Source organism: Barbus barbus (genome assembly GCF_936440315.1).
Source record: "Barbus barbus genome assembly, chromosome: 18".
Classification (NCBI taxonomy): Eukaryota; Metazoa; Chordata; class Actinopteri; order Cypriniformes; family Cyprinidae; genus Barbus; species Barbus barbus.
Window position 1 is genome coordinate 11500235 of NC_136746.1, and position 23219 is coordinate 11523453.

The 23219-nt window shown below is 36.1% G+C and overlaps 1 protein-coding gene across 1 annotated transcript in view; it reads right to left on the reverse strand.

Moving 5' to 3' along the window:
- The window catches only part of LOC306884718 (attractin-like), a 64294-nt gene that overhangs the window by 19507 nt on the left and 21568 nt on the right, over nt 1-23219 (reverse strand). The window contains exons 10-26 of the mRNA XM_079440852.1: nt 22400-22554; nt 20498-20582; nt 18023-18243; nt 15994-16115; nt 15738-15876; nt 14732-14913; nt 14360-14579; nt 13201-13386; nt 12718-12966; nt 11202-11339; nt 11023-11116; nt 10797-10849; nt 10461-10555; nt 7605-7683; nt 7332-7489; nt 3194-3255; nt 2232-2310 (exon numbers count right to left, since the gene is read on the reverse strand). Coding sequence (XP_079296978.1) covers nt 2232-2310; nt 3194-3255; nt 7332-7489; nt 7605-7683; nt 10461-10555; nt 10797-10849; nt 11023-11116; nt 11202-11339; nt 12718-12966; nt 13201-13386; nt 14360-14579; nt 14732-14913; nt 15738-15876; nt 15994-16115; nt 18023-18243; nt 20498-20582; nt 22400-22554 — 2317 coding nt within the window. The remainder of the gene's footprint in view (nt 1-2231; nt 2311-3193; nt 3256-7331; nt 7490-7604; nt 7684-10460; nt 10556-10796; nt 10850-11022; nt 11117-11201; nt 11340-12717; nt 12967-13200; nt 13387-14359; nt 14580-14731; nt 14914-15737; nt 15877-15993; nt 16116-18022; nt 18244-20497; nt 20583-22399; nt 22555-23219) is intronic.

Here is a 23219-nt window from a genome sequence, read left to right on the forward strand (position 1 = left end):
TCTTTTTAACAAATCTGACCACAATGTAATGCATCAAATAATTAACTGGTAACAATCAACAAATTGTTAAATGTACATTAACACACACAAGTTTTACTAATTGACTGAAATCTAAACTGGAATTTGAAGCGATTAAGAAATAAAATGCTACCAGAAAGACCAAATAGCTGGTCAATATTTGCCCATTTTGAGATTATGGATTGATAATCAACAGGGGCTGGATTCACAGCTGTGTATAAATTACCTAGACTAGTTGAGATATAAAGGAGCAATAACTTGCACACTGTTAAATATTTTTGCATTGAACCATTAAACTTGATAGAAAAGTATTTACAGAAAGCCTCTGACTAAAGGTAACCGTTGAATAGAAAAGCAGATTCAATGAAATGCATCAATAATCTCAAGTTTTACCTAAAAAAAAAAAAAAAAAAAAAAAAATCAATGCTTAGACATATTTGATGATATTTGGAAAAGATACTTTTAGTAGCTCTTCAACACAAATCTAAACACCACACATCTGTGTGTATAAAATAAAATCAAAATAAATAAATAAATGTAATTTCTCTTCTCTTTTGTATCAGTATTAATTCATTGCTCCTTATTTATTTTTTAAGTACAGTTTTTATATGTTATTTACATATAAAAATACATTTGTGTCATTTCATGATTAAGTATACACTGGGAAACCCAAAGAGTTAAGAAACCAATTGCTTTACACCAAGAGAATACTACTTAATACTAATCTACATACAAAAAGTCCACTTAAATACTTGTGTAGCTGAAACTTAACTAAATTGCCTAAAACCATTAAAATGCTCAAAAGATATAATGGTCATGGTAACACTTTACTTAAAGCCTTTATGTAAAATGCATTAAAGCGTTATTAAAGGGTATAATTCATTATTATTATGTGCATTTTAATACACTGTCGTAAATAATTGCAACTGAATTTAAAATGCATGTTATCATTGTTAAAGTGTAACAAGGTGTGTGTGTGTGTGTGTGTGTATACACACACATATACACATACATACATACATACATACATAAGGACAAAAGTGTTGGGACACCCTCTTCTTTAGAACAGAAAAAGGCACTAACAAAACTATGGCAACAAAGATGGAAACAATTCATGTATTTAAAAATTGTATTTCCATCTCTGTTGCAACAGTTTTGGACGCGTCTAAAATGACAGTACCCTTATGTACCAGTCATTGGTGTTTGATGAGTTTTTGGCTCAAGGTCTGCATATAAAGTCACACCAGAGGTGTTCAGCTGGGATCAGGACTTGGCTTTCTGCAGACCAGTCAAGTTTTTCCACACTGACTGAATCAATCACGTCTTTTTGAACCGTGCCTTATACACAGAGGCACTGTGAGGCACACCGAGACACAGAAATTACTAAAGTAGTCAAACATTTTCATTAGAAGGGGGTGACCCAATACTTTTGGCAATATACATATATATACGCACACACACACACATATATACAGTGGGTACGGAAAGTATTCAGACTACTACTAAATACTGAGCAAAGGGTCTGAATACTTAGGACCATGTGATATTTCAGTTTTTCTTTTTTAATAAATCTTCAAAAAATGTCAACAATTCTGTGTTTTTCTGTCAATATGGGGTGCTGTGTGTACATTAATGAGGAAAAAAATGAACTTAAATGATTTTAGCAAATGGCTGCAATATAACGGAGTGAAAAATTTAAGGGGGTCTGAATACTTTCCGTACCCACTATACATACACATATATACATATATACATATATATATATATATATATACACACACACACACATATACATTTATATATATACACACATACATACATTCATTGTGTTATAAGGTATTAAATGTGTTTACAATTAATAGATTGTACAATGCATTATAAGGTGAATTAAAAGGCATAATTAAAGCATTAAAACTCCTTTTATAATGCATGATAGATAAAGGCTTTAAGTAAAGTGTTACCAATATTATCAACGTCCATTTAAGACAAACATATATATATTTAATAATACAAATAAAATAAAGATATTTTGTTCAACCTCTAGTGGAATTGTCCAAAAACAGCCTAATGGATGGATCTGTCCAGCCTGACTGACAGCATTTGAAGATGCTGATATGACATTAATAGGATGGTTCAAAGCTGTGTAGAGCATCATGTGGCAGGGAAAGTCAATGCAATTCCACAGGTAACAAGGGAAATGCTACAGCACTGACCTCTCTGCGCCGTGACGCCCAGCAGCTCTGTTTTATCTTCCATACGACTGCTGCTACCAAAAGCAAGGACAGGAAACAGCTACACACACACACACACAAGACAAAACAGGAAATAGAAAGGAAAAGGACAATCATTAACGTTTTTGAATGTTCTTTTATGGAAAACAATGAGAGAATCACATTCCAATGAGTCATGTCAAGCATCTCAAGCACACACACGGGGCTGTTCATGTTTAATGGATTAGAGGTAGTTTCACAGCCGCAGGTGTGCTAAAGATCAGGAGTGTTGGTATCCTCATGGTAATGGGGCCAAAGCTGATGAATGCACCTTTCGTGTATAGGAGAACTGGGCTGTATGTGATAGAATCATAAATGTGTAGGTGCATGCTTATACCTTATAAGTGCAGGTGTGCGCAGAGCTGAAATACATTCGCTCTGGGTTTTGGGAATAGCTCACCCACACACACACATACGCACACACACACACACACACACACACTCGTTGGTGTAATTTATCATGGCTGAGCTGACATAACTAATGATGAAGAACCATGGCTGACCACAGCTACAGTTGGGTGTATGTATGATATGTGTGTACATGCATCACATGTCTCTTAGCCATGATGCATGACCACATCTGAGTGATTATCATATTTTAATCACCCTTTTGCCGTTTGGGAACCAGTAGGAAGTATAACAAGCGACATGGCAGAATGTGTGCAAATGTGTGTACGTGATGGGGCGAGTTTGCTATACATGGTCTACGCCACCTGCTTCCTAAATCAATAACATATTACAGTAGGTCTTCCAGAGGTGAATTAGAGCTTGGAGCCATATCACACACTGAACATAGTCCAACCCAATGAGCTCTATTAAAAAATGTTCAGTATTTAGATTGAAATGGGTTTTTGAGAATATCTGTGGCTTTAGAAGTTCATCAAAGACTCGTGTGCTTGTCGTACCTGAAGAACGTGACAAAGAACTGAACCAAATCCATGAAGTTACTGTGTTGAGAGAAAGCGATCTGAGGAGAAAAGAGAAATGAATGTTAAACAATGAGAAAAACATTCATTTACATGCTTGTGTGTACATGTTTTTCTGTCTGTCTAAATAGGACATGAGAGCAAAGGTTTCGTTTCTGACTGTACCAATACTGCCCCCTGCTGATATATGTCTCTCTCTTTCCCCACACATACGATCAATAGAAAAGAGCTTCTTTACAGTTTCAGACTCTCCATTCTAATTCAAATAAGCAATCATATTATTCTGGCACATTTAGCAGCACTTTTAATCATGGGTTACTAGTGCCCGTTCCAGAACAGGTTTGATACTGTATGCTAATGCTCTATTGCAGTATTAAAGTTACAGAGCAGGGGTTTCAATCTTTTCAATGCCACAGACCCCTAAATATGATAATCCTTGTGTGAGGAACCCCATCTTGAAATTTTAAAGGCAGCTACATATTTTAATGTATAAAGACCCCATTTATACTGTGAAAATAATGTATTATGTAATAATATAAATGTGTAAAATATTTTTTTGGTGGAAATTTTTCACTTTATTATTGTGTTTCTCTATGGCTTTAGAAGTTCAAAGTTCAACGTCATGAGTGATTCATGCTGTTAATATTAAACAAATTATTAAATAAAAATTATTCAAAATTTAAATATATTTAATTTAGAATTTGTTTATATATATAAAATGTTTTAAATTATATTTAAAACATTTTAATTGTTTATTTAAATAATTATTTAATTTAAAATATTATTTATTTATTTAGTATTTTCTATTTATTTTTACTTCTATAACTTTTCCACTTGCTCCCTAGCACTCCCTTATGGCCCTCTTTCAGTTTGAAAATCCCTGGTATAGAGTGTAAAACACTGCAGTGCTGGAGTTATTTAACGACAGGCAATATCATAACCTTCTCCAGTGCTTCATTAGATATTCATACAGCACTTAGACACTAAACACAATGTGAGAAAGTTGTACAAGGGAGAAAAAAAAAACTGAAAAGTGATGGCAAACGCTCCTCTGCATTTTCATTCAGTTTTTTTTTAAGTATTTTTAAGAACATATAAGACAAGCAGAGGAGATTTACATATTGACGTTTACCCAGATGGTCAAGCTGTTATTAAAACTGGTCACACGCTCGCTACGTGCTGTACTTGTTCAATCAGTGTTATTAACCTTGTAAAGATGCATATGAGACCGTTAACCCAGGGTTTACAAACGTACCGCGTGAAATAAGAAAACCTGATTAGTCCAAATTAATTGTGGGCTCGTTTCATGTTTCACATGCTGGGTTAGTAATTATGTTAATGTAGTGTTTAAAATGACCCTATTAAAATTAGCAGTGCAACGGCTGCAAAGAATTACATCATTTCTGTCGCTCTGTTTAGGGATGCAGTCTTAAACCCGTCTACCACAAGGAGGGCAGAGTCTAGGGGACACCAGAGACGTTTCCACTTTAAAACTTCTTCTCTCCATCTTTTACCTGCTTTCAAACAAGCTTACTCTTCCCTCTCAAATCCTCCAGGCATTTCCAAAATAAGCACAGGATTTTCAGCGAAGGAGAGGGAGAGAACAGGGTAAAAGAAAGCATGCCAGACGTCCACAGCATGGAGGGTGAATTCACACAGTGCTCTCATTGAGCAGATGATGTGCGCTGATACGGCCTCTCTCACACGCCACAACCTCCTCATGTTCAGACGCATGGACTCAAAGACAAACGGGGCCTGACTCACAGCACTGATACCCACACACATTCAACATAAAACAATAGCAGGCTGACTTATTCACACATGACAACCTGTGGCGTTTGTGACGTAAACATTATATATATATATAGCTTGTTAGTCATGTTTTAAGGGATAATGATGTGGCTTACCCAATCTACACAAGAAGAGAGAATGTTCTGGTACACCTGCCAAGGTAAGCTAACTAGTGTAAATGAAACATGTTTTGTTACGTGTGATCTGTGGAGGAGGATTGAACCTGAGAAACAAATGTACTGCTATATTTACTGACAGAGCATAAGCGTTTAGAAACTAGTCCAAGATGAATGGAGGAGTGTGTCATTTCTGAACCAAAAATCAAATTTGGATTCTGAAGTTTGGTGTCTCAAACATTCCTTATATTCTGTCCCCATCTGCCATTGTTTGAACAAACAGGCAGTCCCACCCCGAACTCCCGCCATTAGCTGAGGTAGAAGTTGACATGTCGCGCTGCTCAAACAAACAGAGCAATGTTTTGAAAGCGTGACACAGCCACAGTGTTTACACTCTTCCTATGAATATATGACTTGTTTTTGAACATTCAACTGGCTAAAAAGAATTAAAAGTTGAGTCCACTGTATTTTCATGAAAGTTCATATGAAAAAAATCTCACAAAACCTGTCAAAAAAATTCAAAACTTGCCTTTCTAACATATTTGACAAACGACAGATCAGTCAGTCATTTCCAAAGGAGAGCAGTATGGAGGCTGTGCAGAATTTCAATCATATGTGTATGCAGAATTTTCAGATCTGATTCAAGCTTCTGAAATGTTTGAAGTTTTGCAGGTTCTAAATCAAAACTATTACCAGGACATGAGAATTACCCACATATTTACAGTAAAGCATTACTTTTAAACACTACTTCTGTAAAATGTAATAAAAAATTATTGTTTTATAATCATTACGTAATTATGTATGTTGATTTGCAGCACTACTGTATTTGTTTCAGACCTACAGGCGGTTATTTATTTGTTTTGTTTGGACATTCATACCTTCATTACTCATTCATATTACTGTGGTGAATAAGCAGCTTCAGGGGGATCGCACAAATGTCAAAAAGGCAGCTTTAGTCATATTTCAAAAAATATATATGAATAAATAATTGTTATTTCAATGGTATTTAGACATAGTGGCAGCATTTGTTGCACTGCATTAGATTTTACATTAATGATTCATTTACACCAATTAAAAATGTAAAAATGTAAACAAAGTAAAATGTCTGGATCCATTTTGGTATTATTAAGAATTTTGAAGTTAAATGAACTTCACTATCACGTGATTCTTAATTAATAAAAAAAAAAAAAAGTCTTCATGCTAAATTTTTGATTTGGGGTTGATGTGTGACCTGTAAATGTTTTCGTGAAGCTCAATCAAATTCTGCTTTTAAATAACATTTTCACACAGAAACCCGATACATGAACGCTCCTACTATACTCTTGTTTAGATTCACACACTTCCATTCCGCTGGTCAAAAACTACACAGGCTGCACAGACTCTTTGACCACAGGCAAAACGAAAACAAGAGCCAGAAACAGAAGGTTGTAACTGTGCCTCCTCTGAACTTTCAGATCTCTCTGATTCTCTTATTCCTCTCAGGCTCTTCCCTCAGTCTCTCTCTCAAAGAGCCATGTGTTTCAACTTAACATTCCTTCTGACACTCTCAGTCTCAGCCTGCCATGTTTACAGAGCAGGTTGAGCGCTGAGTTTTCTCCAGCCCAAACCCTCTCGTCGTTCTCCTCTAAACACCTGACAACAGCCCCTCTGTCCTCCAGAGCTACCACGGCGCAAGCCCTCTTGCCCACAATCGTGCCCGGATCCACACATGCAATCCCTGTTAGACGAAACGTGGCATCCAAAGGTCAGCTAGAGAAGCGAAAGGCAAATGAGAGAGACGATAAGGGCGTTACCTGTGTGAAATTCACCCTTTCTCCATGAGCTGAGGAGAGAATGTGCTCTAGAACAGCAGACGGACAATCAAACCCAAACTCTGAGTTTCAGCGTCCTAGCACAGGAGGGTAGGTTAGATCACTTTCCAAAGCAAAGGAAGAGAGGAGGGGGCAAGAAAAAGAGGAGGAGAGGAGAAGAGAAGAGGGAGGGAAAGGAAAGCTCTGCCAAATCATTTCCAGACCAGACAGAAAAGGCCAAAGATATATGAGAAAGAATAAAAGGTCACGGCCTCTGTGAATTTACAGACGGAAGGAGAGGATAAGATAGCAAAACAAGACACAAAGACCCTCGCTGATGATTAAACAGCGCTCACACACACAGATGTGATATTTTTCTGTGTACTTCACTGGACTTAATAATGTTCAGACTCCTCTCACCTGGATTTTGACTGGCCAGGTGAAGTTGCTGACATACACGTAGAAGGTAATGTTGGCATTGCTACGGAAGTCAAACTTCTCGTTGGAGAAACTGTCTTTGAATTCCTTTATGTTGCTGCGGGAGACTATAGGGATTTCCTCACCAGCTTGAGTCCCAGCTGCTCAGAAAGGAAGAAATGCAGGGTTACAGGAAGGAAGAGAGTTTCAGCTGCCCACACAGCACATTTATGATGTGCTTAAAATATATGTTTAACACATGACGGGGCTTCATACCTGCAAAGCTGGTTGCCCATGTGATGTTGAGGTTAAAGTTCTTTGAGGCATTAATAAACATGTCCAGGTCTCGATTTTGCTGCAAGAGAAATCCAAAAACTCAGACGAAAAAAAAAACAGTATATGAAATAAATCAAAGAAAAATATACAATCTAAAATGTATTAAATAAGCCAAAATGTATTTTATGCCATGATTTAAAGCATAATCTACTCTCCAAACTGATGCATATCTAAATTTATACTTCACATAAAATGTGTCTTCTGTTTGCATCTCGCATTTAACTCAAGAAAAAATTTAATCATAAAATCACTTTTATTTCATAAGTCACTAGATTATCAAAAATAGACATTAATAGACACTTATGTAAAATTAAAAATATTTTGATGGTGAATTTACTGGAATTATAACTACACTGTTCCAAGGTTTTAATGTTTTTGAAAGAAATCTATACAAAGGCTGCATTTATTTAATAAAAAATGCAAACTATGTTACACCACCCTACAATGATAAAAATCCACCTGCTTAGTGTCTCAGAACAAGCTGTTTGCAGAATCTGTAAAATGTGACGCCAGAGCATTTAGAAGCAGCAATGTCTTCTTATTAGAGCTCCAGAAATCATTCATTCAAGAGCAGTGAGTGATTTTCAGTTTTTATTTAGTTTGGGTCATATTATCAGCATAGACAGCAGCAGGTACTGTATATTACGCTGCTGTCACTTAATACACAGATCTAATATAAACATGCAATTTCTTTCCCAGCAGTCTGCCTTCACAGACATAACCGACTGTGTTTTTGTAACTTGGGTGTTTTTAACAAACTTGAGTGTATTTGACAGGCAAGCCGTGTAACAGCAGCTTTCTGCGTGCATGCGTGCTTCAGATGTGTGTGCTCAGAAAACCATATATCAGAAGTTTAAACTGATATGGCTTTAAAACGCATGATTTCAGTGCGATAGACATGTTTTGGCAGAGTATCTAAGATATGAGCGGTTAGGGCACAGCCCTATTCTGGAAAAGGGGGCAGGGAGCAACAGCTCATTTGCATTTAAAGATACAGGCACAAACACAGCGTGTTTCTGCTTACACTCAAAATAGGCATTTTCAAAATGATATAATAAAAGATCTGTGGGGTATTTTCAGCTGAAACTTCACAGACACATTCTGGGGACACCTGAGACTTACATTACATCTTGTAAAAAGGGGCATAATAGGTACTCTTTAAGAACGTGTCCTTGGTAAACCCCCTTAATGCTGTATTGTTTCCTTTGTGCAACAGTTAATTGCTGAATAAATTTATGAGGGGAAAAAAAAAAAAAAACTTTATTGATATCAGACGTCCAACTGCATGTCAATCAAATTAGTTCGCTATTTGATCATATCAAGGTTTGTTGTGTTTGCAAATCAAGGTAAACTTGGTCAGCTTTGGTTTATTGACGTCTAGTTGACCATGACTCTACAAGCAAAAAAAGTACTTATTGAACAGTAAAGTCTTCAGTAGGGGTGTGCCAAAAAATCGATTCACAGAAAAATCTAGATTCTCATTTGCAACGATTCAGAATCGATCTGAAATGTCCAAGAATCGATTTAATAAATAAATAAAATCAGCTGGCTGTTCGCCTCCATTTTTGTAACCATAGGCTATAGCCTACTGGTCTGTACTGATGCCACCACGCAGCCGGTTTTTGAACGTAAGCGTGCGCGGCAAATCACTAAAACAAAGAGGAAGCAAATATGGATGAGAGGGAGATCCAATCAGCCCCGTCTTCACTTAAAGCTAAAGTTTGGCGTCATTTCGGTTTTTACCGAATGCCTGGAAGCACTGCGCTGGACATGACACACACAGTGTGCAAGCTTTGCAAAACGAAGACCAAGTACTTCGGCAGCACAACAAATGCGCGTGCTCATATTAGGCATCACCCGGAGCTCAGCGACACGGAGCAGAGTCAGCCGCCAGCTGCAGACCAACGCACACTGCAGTGCTTCACGAAACTCCCTGCCAACTCCGAGAGAGCAAAAAAAAAGAACAGCGCGCTGGACATGATATAGAGCGATTCCTAGAGCAGCAGCCTGCTATTTGTGCCGCGCTGCTCTCCCCCCAGGTGAGAAAATCTGGAAGTGACATCTGCACACTCAGCGACACCGACACCGACATCTCCGCTGCTGAGGAAATAGCATCGGCGCTGAAATCAACAGTAACCTTGTACACAGTTCATGTCCAGTTTTTTCATGATTTGTTGAAAATCATATAATCAGTTGCACAGTTTACAGTTCTGTTGTTGCAAGAGACACTGTCATGAACATTTCAGAGACAGGTAGCTTAGGGGTACTATTTTTCATTTTGAAAGAAGCACTTTATTTTCATAACTTGTTATTCTTTAAGTTACTGAATCTGACTGAGAAATATAGATGTTTTTTTGTCTTCTCCGGTTGTGTTCTACATGATATTTGTGGTAAACTGCAACTTTCCTGGGAAATGCATCTATTTTCAACCATTTTGTATTATGAAGAAGCACTTTATTTTTGTTCCAACTTATTTTATAGCTAGCTACTAATGAGTAGCAATTGAGAACCAGACAATGTTTTTGATAAAAGGCACTTCCCTGAGAATTTAACTTAATTAATGTGAAAAAGACACTTTAATGTCTCCGTTTGTCATTCTGTAGCAAAGCAGATGAGAGTAGATCATGATCAGAAACCCGATTAGAAATCATTATGAATAAAATCGAATAATTTTGAATCGAAAATCTTTTTGAATCGAAAATCGATTTTGAATCGAATCGTGGCCTCAAGAATCGGAATCGAATTGAATCGTGAGATGGTAAAAGATTCCCACCCCTAGTCTTCAGCGTAACACACCTCATCTGGAGTTGCCACAAAGTTGATGGCAGTGTAGTAGCGGTCGTCCTCCTGAGACAAACTGAAGGTAAACTGGTAATCTATCAGCAGAGTGTCTGTGCGTCAGAGATAAAGATACAGTTGTGTGAGAGAGGAAGAGGAAAAGGATAAAAGATAATATTGAAAAACTATTACTTAAAATCTGGATATTTTCCCAGATTGACTGACACATGCGCAGGTTTGTGGTCTCTGTTTGATTTAGTCAGGTAAGGACAAAATGACTAGTTCTGAAAATGACTAAATTACTCAAATAGCCACAATATGAACAGCCATCAGCCGCTGCATTGACATACTCACAATAACACGTTCCCTTCAGAGGGTTGCCCTGGTAACGGTTCTCTATCTCACACCTGAGGGACAGAACGAAACAAAAGCCTGGAGTGAATATGAGTAGAATTATAAGGAACAGAGTTTGATATAGACAAGATAACGATAAGCTATCCATCGTACATTTGACAAATTACTTCTAATGGAGAAAACCTCACGAGACTGAGGTAGAATGAGTATGAGAGCGCACACTTACAAATGGCAGCGGTCTCCTTTGATGCCCTTGGTGGTACAGAAGCATTTGCCATTGTTAGAGTTACACATGCTGGCATGGCCGTTGCACTTACAAGCTGCAAATGACCAACAATACAGTTAAGACCCTATCAAACCAGCAGCAAAAGTCAACTTGTGTTCTGGGCTTGTGTTTAGACTTACGTTGACAGCTGCCCCCGTTTGTTGGATCGCCATAGTAACCGGAGATACAGCTCTCACACTGTTTGCCTGTGGTGAGGTCCTCGCATCTCTCACACATGCTCTCATTGACACAAGAGCTGTGTCCGTTACACTGACATGCTGCATGAGAGAGGAACAAACAGAACAATTTAGGAAAATATGATCAGTACTATAAAAATGCAAACAGTATCTAAAGTAAAACTGAGATAGAAGTAGATACAAACAGAGCCAGAGCAATATATCTATAAAAAGCTGGATTTGTCAGCTGTGTAATGATTCAACATACATTGTGAGTTACATTTTCTCTAAAATAGCTTTTAAAGGTTATTCAACATCCACAAGAGACACGATCTTTAACCTAAGAGATAAAAGTAAAAATCATCAACACGTTTTGCACAATTTTTTTAAACCAATTATATTTAATAATTTTAATTTAATATTCTCTTAAATAATATAATAATAATAACAACTGACACTAATTTGTTTTAGACCTTTTTTAGAAGTACAATATCGTTACTTTTTTTGGGTCTGTAAAGTTTTTATATTATTATTTATGAAGGGCTGCATTTATTTTATCAAAAATATTATTACAATTTAAAACAAATGGTTTCTATTTTAATACATTTTAAAATGTATTTTATTCCTGAAATGGCATTACTTGTTATTACTCTATAATGTCACATTAACCTTTAGAAATTATTCCAAATTGCTGAAATATTTCTTATTATAATCAATGTTGAAAACACTTGTGCTGTATAATACTTCTGTGGAAACTATGATGCATTGTTCAGGATTCTTTCAACCAAATAAAAAGCACTGCAGCATTCAAAATTAGGACTGCATTAATGATTATTTTGGTAATCAAGTAATCGGTCGATTATTCTGACGATTAATCGAGTAATCGGATAATTCTAACTTATTTTTTTGTAGTAACAAAAATAGACCTAAGCTTCAAATACAAATATAATAGCATCAAGGCAATAATAATTTGTTCAAATAAAGTATCAAAAGTAAGTAATCATATGGTTTTATTGAACAAAACTGTTAAAATACATGTTGTATTATAAACAGAGCTAATAATTATTAATTATAATAATTACTATTTAATTGAAGTGTAGCGTTTGAGAATACACAATAGCATTATGATTTATTATGATTTTTAAATGGGTTTAATATATCATGCAGCATTGGAAAACGGTCTAATGATGCGTTTCATGGATTCTCATCCTTGGAACGCTCCATTTCCAGTATTTTGCTGGTTGCTCAACACAGGCAAAATGAAAGCGAGGATTTTTTCAAATCAAGTACTTGACCTGAATCAAGGAATTGTGACAGCCCTATTCACAATGATGCTTTTATATATGCTTTAAGTATATCAGCGTGAAAGAGACACATTGATATCTAATTCAAGTTAGCATCACCATATTCATTCATACTTTCATACATTTCATAAACTCAAGCAATACAGAACAACTTACATAAGTCAGATGAGTTTTACCTGGGCACTGGATGAAGGACCAGTTGTAGCTGACCTCTAGTGGGCACAAGCTCACGTTCAGCATTGGCTGAGGGGCAGGAATGAGGGAGGGGCCTGAAGAGGAAGGGGCGTGGAACAGTGTTTGGATCGGACCGCGGTAAGAGCCCTCTATACACTGGCCCCGTCCTGTATTGCTGGGATCAGTGCACCACCCACAACCAGGCTGGTCCAAACAGTGACCACAGGTCTTGAAGCCAGAACAATTCTCCGCTACAATAAAAACACACATTCATTTATCACAGGGGTTATGCAGTGTAATCACCTCAAACTGAACCCTTGACAGTAAAGTTATTATTAGTATACTAATCTGAATTGACTTTATGTCAGTTTTAAGGACTGCCATGTCAATAAACAGGAGACCTGCTACTGTTCAATCTTCGAATTACAAAGAGAAAACAAGACAGGCTGCCAGGCATGAATCCACTAAATGAGAGGCAGACATACGTGGGCAGCTGTTCATGGTGTACCACTCCATGCACTGGCCGTAGGGGAAGGACGCCACATAAGCATTAGAGTCCACGCACTGCCTCATGTTACTGCACCACATGCACTCTGAGCTCCCACTGGTGCACTCACTACAGGAAGAGCGCAGGGCACAGGGCGTCCGACACTGCTTCACACTGTGGTTCGCTGCAGGAACAGAGAGAGTCCGACAGAGAAACACAGAGAGAGAGAGAGAGAGAGAGAGAGAGAGAATGAAAGAAAAGGCACAAGACACAGAAAAGAGGGAAGTGAATAAAAAAGTCCTTTAAAGATTCTAATATCAATAAGAAACAAAAAAAATAAGGTTCAGCAGATTTTTATTTTTTTTTATTTTTTTTAAATAAGGGGTAATAACAGGTTTTTAAAGGACTGATACCAATGCAATATAATATAATACAATATAGTAACATTTTGAAAACAGGAAATTAACAAAATATCTACTAATAAAACCTGTGTAACAAGTTTTTAAATAACTGACAGCAACTAGCAAAATATAAAGTATAATTGAAAAAAGGAAAATATATAAAATAAAATCTATTTTAGTATATATTTTAAAACTGAAATTTATCATTTAACACATACATACATTGTGTATGTTTATATATATTAGATTTTATACATTTTCCTTTTTTTAAATTATATTTTACTTTACTGTATATTGACTATTGGCATCAGTTTTTTTAAAAACCTGTTTTTATTATTTTATATTTCTGTTAAAAAAAATAATTATAAAATATAAATTATTATAAAAAGAATTGAAAATAATACAAATGTAAGTGAAAAAGGAAATGATATAAAATATAAAAACCTAGTATATTTCAAAAACATGAATTTATATAAATAACAAAAATAATACAATAATAACAATAATACCATGTAGTATAATATAATATTTTTTAAACAGGAAATTACAAAATATTAAAAGCAATGAAATAATAAAATATAATTTACAAATATAATTAAAAACAGGCATTTATAATATTATATAATCTAGTATAATATATATATTTTTTTTAAATAGAAAATTCTGCATTTGCACATTAATCATGATTTAGAGTTCTCTTTTAATAAGGCAAGTGAATACTGGTCCATGTTTTCTGTGTATGTGCATCTTTCTCACTTGGTCGTTCACACAGACTCCCATTAACCGAGTTGACGCAGGTTGCTGCCTTCAGTCCATTAAAAGTGGGCTCAGCCAGGTAACCACAAAAACCAGCATCGCTAGGCTCGCCCGGCAACCACTGCAGCGTGGAATTGGTGAAGGGGGACATGTCCTCCCAGCACCAGTAGGAGACATTGATCTTCCTCAGACCCACCCACGGAGTGATGACTGCTGTTGACTGCAGCACACAGAACAACTCATATTCAATTCAGTTTAATGTGTGAAGAGCTTCACAAAGACTAGTGCCTTACAACCCACAGGTGACAAAGTTGTGGAAAAAAAAAACGCATCATAAAGAACAAAGACTGTGAAAGTGCGCCGCAAACGCACTTGCAATGATCTGTTGTGCATCTCTTTGAGGACGAACTGGACTTTCTTCTGCGTGGTGAGGGATGCCAGCACCGCCTGGTGACTGCGACATGCCAGTTTAGCGTTGTCATACGAGTCCTTGGCTGTTATCAGCTTTAGACAGGAGTTCCCTACCAGGTGCCAACTCTCCCCACAGATATTCCCTAAAACACAAACACAGTGCAATCATCAGGCCTCCAAATTAACATATGGGAAACATGGCAATTGTGATCTAGTGTTAATGATGGGCAGAATCCTTTGAAATAAATTAAATAATAACAATAATTAGTGATTTTATCATTATTATCATGATGGACGGAGGCTTTAAATAACAAAATAATAAATAATTTAAAAACTAATTTAAAATAAATATCAATAATAATAATAATAATATATTCCACTATACTGTCCTAATAATTTATTTTATTCTATCTCACACTTTGTTGTTCTGCTATTGTTTTTGCAATGGACTATATAAAATGGACTATGTATAAAATATTTTTTTAAAACAGGAAATTCTATAAAATATTTAAAATACAATATAAATTATAATGATATAATATTGGGTTTTTAAATAACTGATGCCAGTCGGCAACATATAATATACATAATACAACTTATAATATAATACAATGTAATATAATATAATTTATATAATTCTAATGATAAACAGAGGCCTTTAAAAGAACTTATTAAATAATAATAAAATTAATATTATTGATTTATTATTATTAATTTTGGAGGCCTTTAACAAAAATGACTAATAAACTATTAAATAAATAAATAATAATAATAATAATACAACAACAACAACAGTGATATTATTTCAATAATATTAGATATTTTATTCTTTACTTGTATTCATATTTTGTTGTTCTGCTATTGTTTTGGCAATGGACTATGACTAACACATTATTTACACAGGATATCTTCCTATATGATTTGAATGTAAAAGGACCAGTTAAACCACATTGTTTGTGTTTATTACCAGGGAGGGTAGTGCACTCTTGATTTCTCGTCTCCCATTGGCAGTTCTGATCTGTGGCACAACTTTTACAGCTGGTCTTCTTGCTGCACACAAAGGATGGGTTATCCTTTGGACACGCCTCATACTCCATTATCCCACCCTGCAGACCGGCAGACAGATTAGTCACGTCAGAGCAAAGTCCCAGTATTACAAATTCATAAACGGAAATTTGTTCTTCCACACACTTTTCTGTAAATCACGGCATATTAAGTCTTACCGGGGAACTGGTGCAGTTACTATGACCAGACACACAGACCGCAGCACACCACTGGCAGCTGTTAGTGTTTGCTGTACAGCTGTAGCAGTCTGAATATTGGTCACACTTTTCACCATCTGCATCTGGAAAGCACACACATATATTATTGCATACAACGCCTCCAGTGATGCCACACTCTGGAACAAAAGGTAAACATACAGATGAATCTGTTGTATGTAACTGCATCTGACAGACAATTAAGAATATCTTCTATTTGGACAAGACTAGTTCATGTTTTGCAGAAGTATTATCTTGATTTGGACTGGAATTAAATCAAGAATTACAGTTTCAGTAAAAAAAAAAACTAGAGCAAATTACCCATCATTTCTGGCCTAACTCTGACATCCTCAAAAAAATCTAATCCCGTTCAGTTATGTTTGTGGACATTGTATTTTCACAACACTTCTTTTGCCAAATAACTAAGGCTAATATTCTCATTGAGTGCAAATCTTCTTACTGCCTTGTGCACCACATGGATTTATGCTTTTCTGCCAATTTTCTGGATAAAATAACACTTGGTGGTATAACTACTGCATGCTGGTATCCCATAAGGCATAAAAAACTTCAAATCAATAAGAAGAGCCAGCAGCCGGTTGCCATAGGATTAGGAAAACCCCTTAAGCTAAGAAAACTCTCAGTGATAATTTATCACTCTTAGTGATAAATTCACTATAAATTTGTTTTTTTTCAGAATAACATTTATTTGACCAAAATGCAGTAATATTAAACCAATAATATTGTGAAATATTGCAATTCAAAATAATATGCTTTCTAATTTATTCCTGTGATGCAAAGCTGACTTCTCAGCATTATTACTCCAGTCTTCAGTGTCACATGATCCTATTCTAATATTAGTTTTCATTTTAAAATGCTTTTTATAACAAAAAACACACTAGCCTACACTGGCATTTTCACTGTGTTTCAGAAACGATCTCCATCCACACTACACAACCGAAAACGCATGTCACATGACCATTCATGCAAAATGGGCATGTGTGTAAACCACTGATCTATAATAGATTATATAAAGATAAGTGGCGTAAATGTGTACACAGTTATTGTTTACATGGTCATCAAGGATATGCAGAGCGAATGTGGGCAGCCTTGCCATTGTTTTCAAAAGTCTCAGTTTTGGTCCGTTTACACTGAAATGCAACCCCGGAGTTTTCAGACTAAAACGGGGTCTGCAGTGCTTTTCGTTTTCAAGGGTCTAAAGTAGTATAGTAGAAGTATACTACTATAGTATAAACGACGTTATACTACTATGGAGTAGTATAAATTATACTACTATGGAGTAGTATAAACGACAGGCATAACCATAGCAAACGTTATGCATTTTAAAACAAAAACGCACTAGTGTAAACAAAGCCTAATATTAGGGCTGCACAATAAATCGCATGTGATTGTCATGCGCATCTCTTCAGTAAAGCCAGCTCTGTGATTAGTAGTAATCTCCATCACGTGCTCTCAGATGGAGCGGCATTTAATACACAGAGCCGTAGTTCGCTGAAAAGCAATTTCGCATTCATAATCAAATGTGATTCATCAGCAATTATGAACAATATTGCGTAGCTTGTCAGCGAACTATGGATTCTTTGATGAATAAAAATGTCAAACTAATAGTATTTACAGTATTTAAAATAAAAATCTTTTGCAACATCATACATGTCTTTACTGACATTTTTGATCAATTTAATGTGTCCTTGCTGGAAAAAAAATTCTAAGAGACTTCATTTCTTAAAAATAAAACAATCTTACTAATCTCAAAATCTGAACAGTAGTGTAAATAAAATGTTTTTGCATTTAAGTGCAAGCCATTAGATTGAAACATTTACAGGATCTCACATAAATGCAGTTAAGTGTAATGGATAAATCCAGACACTGTCACATAAAATGCCAGAGATCCTATGGTAATAATTGTAACTTAATAACTCTGAATAGTTCTAAAGACACCCAGGAAGCAGACGTCCTCTTTGTTCCTGTCACTTACACCCTCTGGGACTGCAGGTGTTTCTCAAGCCCTCAGTGTCATGGGGTGCCACTGCGTCCCAGGACATACAGGTGGAGGTAGTGGAGTTCCACAGACACTTCATGCCGGGCACAGCCGTCACACACTCCAGCTGCTCAGAGAAAGCAGCGCAGCTCGCAGGGGTGAACCTCAGCACATCGCTAAGCATCAGGCTGTTAAAGCCTCCATACACGTACATCACCCTGACACACACACACAAAAAGAGACAGAGATTAACCTCAAGTATCTCTGATGGAACGAGAGAGGACAGGAAGAGGTATGAAAGGTGAGGAAGAAGAGGGCAGTGCGATCGAGGAAGAACATGAAAAGGAAGTTGGGAGGAGTGATGAATAAAGCTCATGAGACTGACAAGTCAAACAGCAAAAAGCAGTGTTGTGCCACAGCTCCCCACAGAGGGGTCACTCAGTGGTCATATCGGCGCTGACAATGACGCTGGGAATTATGGGTAAGAATACAGATCACAGTCAAGAAACAGGAGAAAGCCTTCTGTGTGGATGAGTGCGGTTAGAAGATTGTGTTTGTGAAGCTGGCAATTTGAAGCACTAATAATGAGACTTGTTATTTATGGATAATGATTCTGCTTTATGACTTCATTTGACTAATCCGTATGGAAGGATATTACAGGCAGATTTAAATATAGACTTCATATTTACCACTGTTCAAATATCACAGAAATAGAAACACTTTTAAAAAGGAACATTCAGCACTCAGTACAACTTAAGCATTTAGTGGCATGCGGTCAATTATCTAGGAAATTATTTTGACTCAGTTTGTAACAAATCAAACAGCTTATTTACAGTTTGTATGACAAGTTTACCGCCGTGTTTAAAAGCAAAAATATGATGCTCTTATATCACCAAATCACTTAAATGAATTATTCAGTGCAAATGATTAGCATTTGAGCTGTAAATACATTTTTTGAAGTGGGTTTGGTTTCTAGGTAGATGAACTTTTGGTTATGTGATATCCAAATGCAACCTGGCTACGTTCCTCCCAGGTGATTTTTCATAAAAATTTTCCCATAGGTATAGTATAAAGCAGGGGTGAGCAATTAATTTTCCCAAGGGGCCACATGAGAAATTTGTGTGGTTGCAGAGGGCCGGATCAATAAACTTAACTGTTAAAAACGCGTCCTGCTTTCATTATTTTACAAAAGCAACGTTTTGTTTGCAGAAATAAAATCAGTTTCAAACTGATTTAAGTTGTTTTAATTATCAGGAAACAAAAACAGTTGCCTTGTGTATACCTAATTACATCTATTTGCAATTGCCTAGGTCTGGTATAAAGTATAGGTTTACATGGTCATAATATAAATTTAAAGACAGATTTTACATAGACATGGCAAAAAGTGACACTTGTCCCATTCTAACAAATACTAAGGGTCATTAGTGCTGTGCAATTAAATCGAATTCAATTATCCTGCGCATCTCGTCAGTAAAGCCAAGATAGGCAATATCAGTACTGACAAGATACTGGCAGTACTGGCAATATCGCGTTCATAATCGCAGACGCATCGCCTTCAATTATGAACCTGATATTGCCTATCTTGTCAGTGAACTACGGTTCTGTGTAGTAATTCCCGCTCCATTTGAAAGCAGGTGATGGTGATTAACTACTAATCAAGAAACCGGCTTTACTGACGAGATGCGCATGATAATCGAATTCGATTAATTGCACAGCCCTAAGGGTAATGGCTATAATTATGAAAAAAAATTAAAGTGTATAGCTTTTACAGTATTTTCAGTTAAATGTATATTAATGCAACATAGACTTCCCTTGAAAGTGCATTATTGTAATTTTTTTTCATTTAATTGTAGAAATTGAGGTACGTGTCTAATTTATTCAAAAGCATGCCACAAATATCAGTTCAAAGTTACGGTACTGTTCAAAAGTTTGGAGCAAGATTTTTTTCACTGCATCTTTTTAATCAAAATAATAATTTAAAAAACCGTGAAAATAGTAATATTGTGAAATATTACAATTTAAAATAACTGTTTTCCAGATTTTAAAAATTTAATTTATTCCTGTGATGTTATTATTGTAATTAAATGTAATGTAATGTACTTATTATTATAATAACAATAAATTATGCAATTACATGCAAGTAACCCTAACCCTAACCATATAGTAAGTATATGCAATTAATTCATATTACTCCGTACTTAAATGTATAATTACACTGTAATAAGGACACCTTAAAATAAAGTGTAAACAATTTTTCATTGTAAATGTCTCAACTGTCACTTCCTTGCTGAATAAATGTATACATTTTTAAAAAATAAATAAATAAAACTTACTAACAGTAATTCAGAACGGTAGTGTATATCACCCTAACTATTCCTTTAAAACTGTACGCATTGTTTAATCCAAAACAAACTATTACAAGTGGGACTGGATATTTTCGCATACCGAGCACATATAAAACATTGACATTACCCATTGTGATACACGGCTGAGTGGCCAAAACGGTTGACATCATGGTGAAGATCTGGATTGGGCAGAACAGTCCACTCATCACAAGCTAGAAAAGAGAAAATGGCAGACACGGTGAATCTCAGCCAGTGCTGCCTGAACACCTTTAAGAGACTTCAGTATAGAGAAGACAGAGCTCATGAATATTAATTAACTAAGACTAATCGTAGCTCAGTAATCTCCACTTACATTACCCAATTAATATTCATAAGGCCAACCTTCACATAAACTGATGACCTGTGCAGATGTGCAGGGGCTATAAGGCACCTTTACTTGTACTCTGAAACTACATAACATTTTAATAACACGCAATACGGGATAAAAGTGAATTTTCCCAGTTCCCTGCATCTTTCTCGGCATGGTTTGTAAAATGAGCTCTTTGCATTTTCTAAGCTGACCATACCAATATCAAATCATCTCTTTCCAAGATGTTAAATAGAAGGAGTTAGTGGCTAATCTAACAGGAGTAAGAGAAGCATGAAGAGAAATGACTGCTATTAGCGCAGAATGTGTGACAAGTCACTGCCCCCTGCTGGCAAACTCTGACAAATCGAATATAGCATCCTGGTGTGGGCCAGTGTAATTGAGTTCAGGTTATAAGTACAGAGCAATTACCCTCAGGGCCAAGACAGGCCTCTACTTAATTACAGATTACCACAGCACTAGTCTGAATCTCAAAAGAGAAGTTGGCATGGGAAGAACAAGAGAAAGAAATTTAGAAGTGGAGTGATATATAATGATGAATAAGCAAACGCAGATACTTCTGATATGTTTGAAGCTTCCTGTGTATTATGCAGGCACTACAAACTCCTCAAAGATGCTCTAAATTTCTACCCACGCATTCAAGAGCTGCTGTATTCAAGTGCTTGTAGTGCATCTATTCTGACATCATAGCATCCCTCATTATCTGAAATGAGGGATGCTATGATGTCTAAATGAAAAGTGAGATAATACCAGCAGACAGGCATGTCTCCGATCCCTGGCGATTACAAAACTCAAATGTGTCACTCATGAAATAATGGCTTCAAGATCACACATCCTTCTGCAAGAAGCCCCCCTGATGAGTGTATTTCGGTCTCTAATGGCTTGCTGCTACACACGCAGAAATCCAATTACGCTTTCTGTGTGAGTGTCTCTTCTGCTGTTCAGTATTGTGAAGGACAGAGATATTATATAGATATATGATGCCATACGTAAGAGGATGCAGCAAGTGAATGATTTAGAATGTAAAAAGTTCTAAAAAGGTAGGCGAATGACAATTTAATAAAAGCCACACTACATAATCATATAATATAGTTATTTTGTTGGAAAGTGTATTACATTCTTTACTTCTAATTTTAAAACTTGATGGAAGCAATATAAAAGTATTACAAATGAATTAAGTTTAAAAGGCCTGTGCATGCTAAGAAGTATGTTCAGGTGAAAATTTGGTGCCATGTACATTTTAATTTGAATAAATTCAGACCAACACAATCATTCACATACCATCAATGCAACTTTTTTTTTTTCTCCAATCTCACTGCTGAAAACTGTGTACCCAATTAGCACCCACTTTTTTGGGGGGGGGTCAACTCTGCGCTTTTGCCCAGATCATCTGCTGGTACACAAAACTTGCTGCCGCTCACGAATAATTTATAATGCTAAACAATAGAGCTGAGCAGAGCAGAGGTAAAATCCACAATTGGCTCTCCTCTCTGTACTCTTATTTTTGGTTTCGGCAATACAAAAACCTGAACGGCTGTTTTCTTTTCTATAAATGCCACCTACTGTCAGACTAGAGTCAAATCGCATGTGAAAATCGGACAAACATTTGTGTTGGTGTGAACACGTTTGAATATTTAGGTGAGGCAGGTGTTTGGTACTCACCTATGCTGTATGCTATGAAGTCTGAGGAGAAGCACTTCGCCCCGTGGCTCATTGAGGTGTCGTTGTGTGTGTTCCCTCCAAACACCAACATGTTCCCGCCAACAATCACTGCCGTGTGGAGGTAACGGAAAAAACCACTGTCCCTCAGAATCAACCTACAGATTCAGAGACATCATTAGCGGGAAACCCAGAGAAAGCAAAAAACAGAGTCAGAATATGTTCATAGCAGCATGCTAATATAACAATCATAGAGAAAGCTCCACACATGGTATAATGTACATGGTCTATGAGTATACAGTACCATTCAAAAATTTGGGTTGGGCAAGATCGTTTAAATGACTTTGAAGAAGTCTCTTATGCTCATCAAGACTGCACTCATTTCATAAAAAGAGAAACAATAAAAATGAAATATCACAATAAAAAACACTAGTAGTTTTCATTTTAATACATCTGAAATATTATTTACTCCTGTAACCGCAAAGCTGAATTTTCAGCATTATCACTCCTTCAGAAATCATCACATGATCCTTCAGAAATTATTCTAATATGTGACCCTGGACCACAAAACCAGTCTTATGTCGCTGGGGTATATTTGTAGCAATAGCTAAAAATACATTGTATAGGTCAAAATTATAGATTTTTCTTTTATGCTAAAAATCATTAGGATATTAAGTAAAAATCATGTTCCATGAAGATATTTTGTAAATTTCCTACTGTAAATATATCAAAACTTAATTTTTGATTAGTAATATGCATTGCTAAGATCTTCATTTGGACAACTTTAAAGATGACTTTCTCAGTATTTTGATTTTTTTGCACC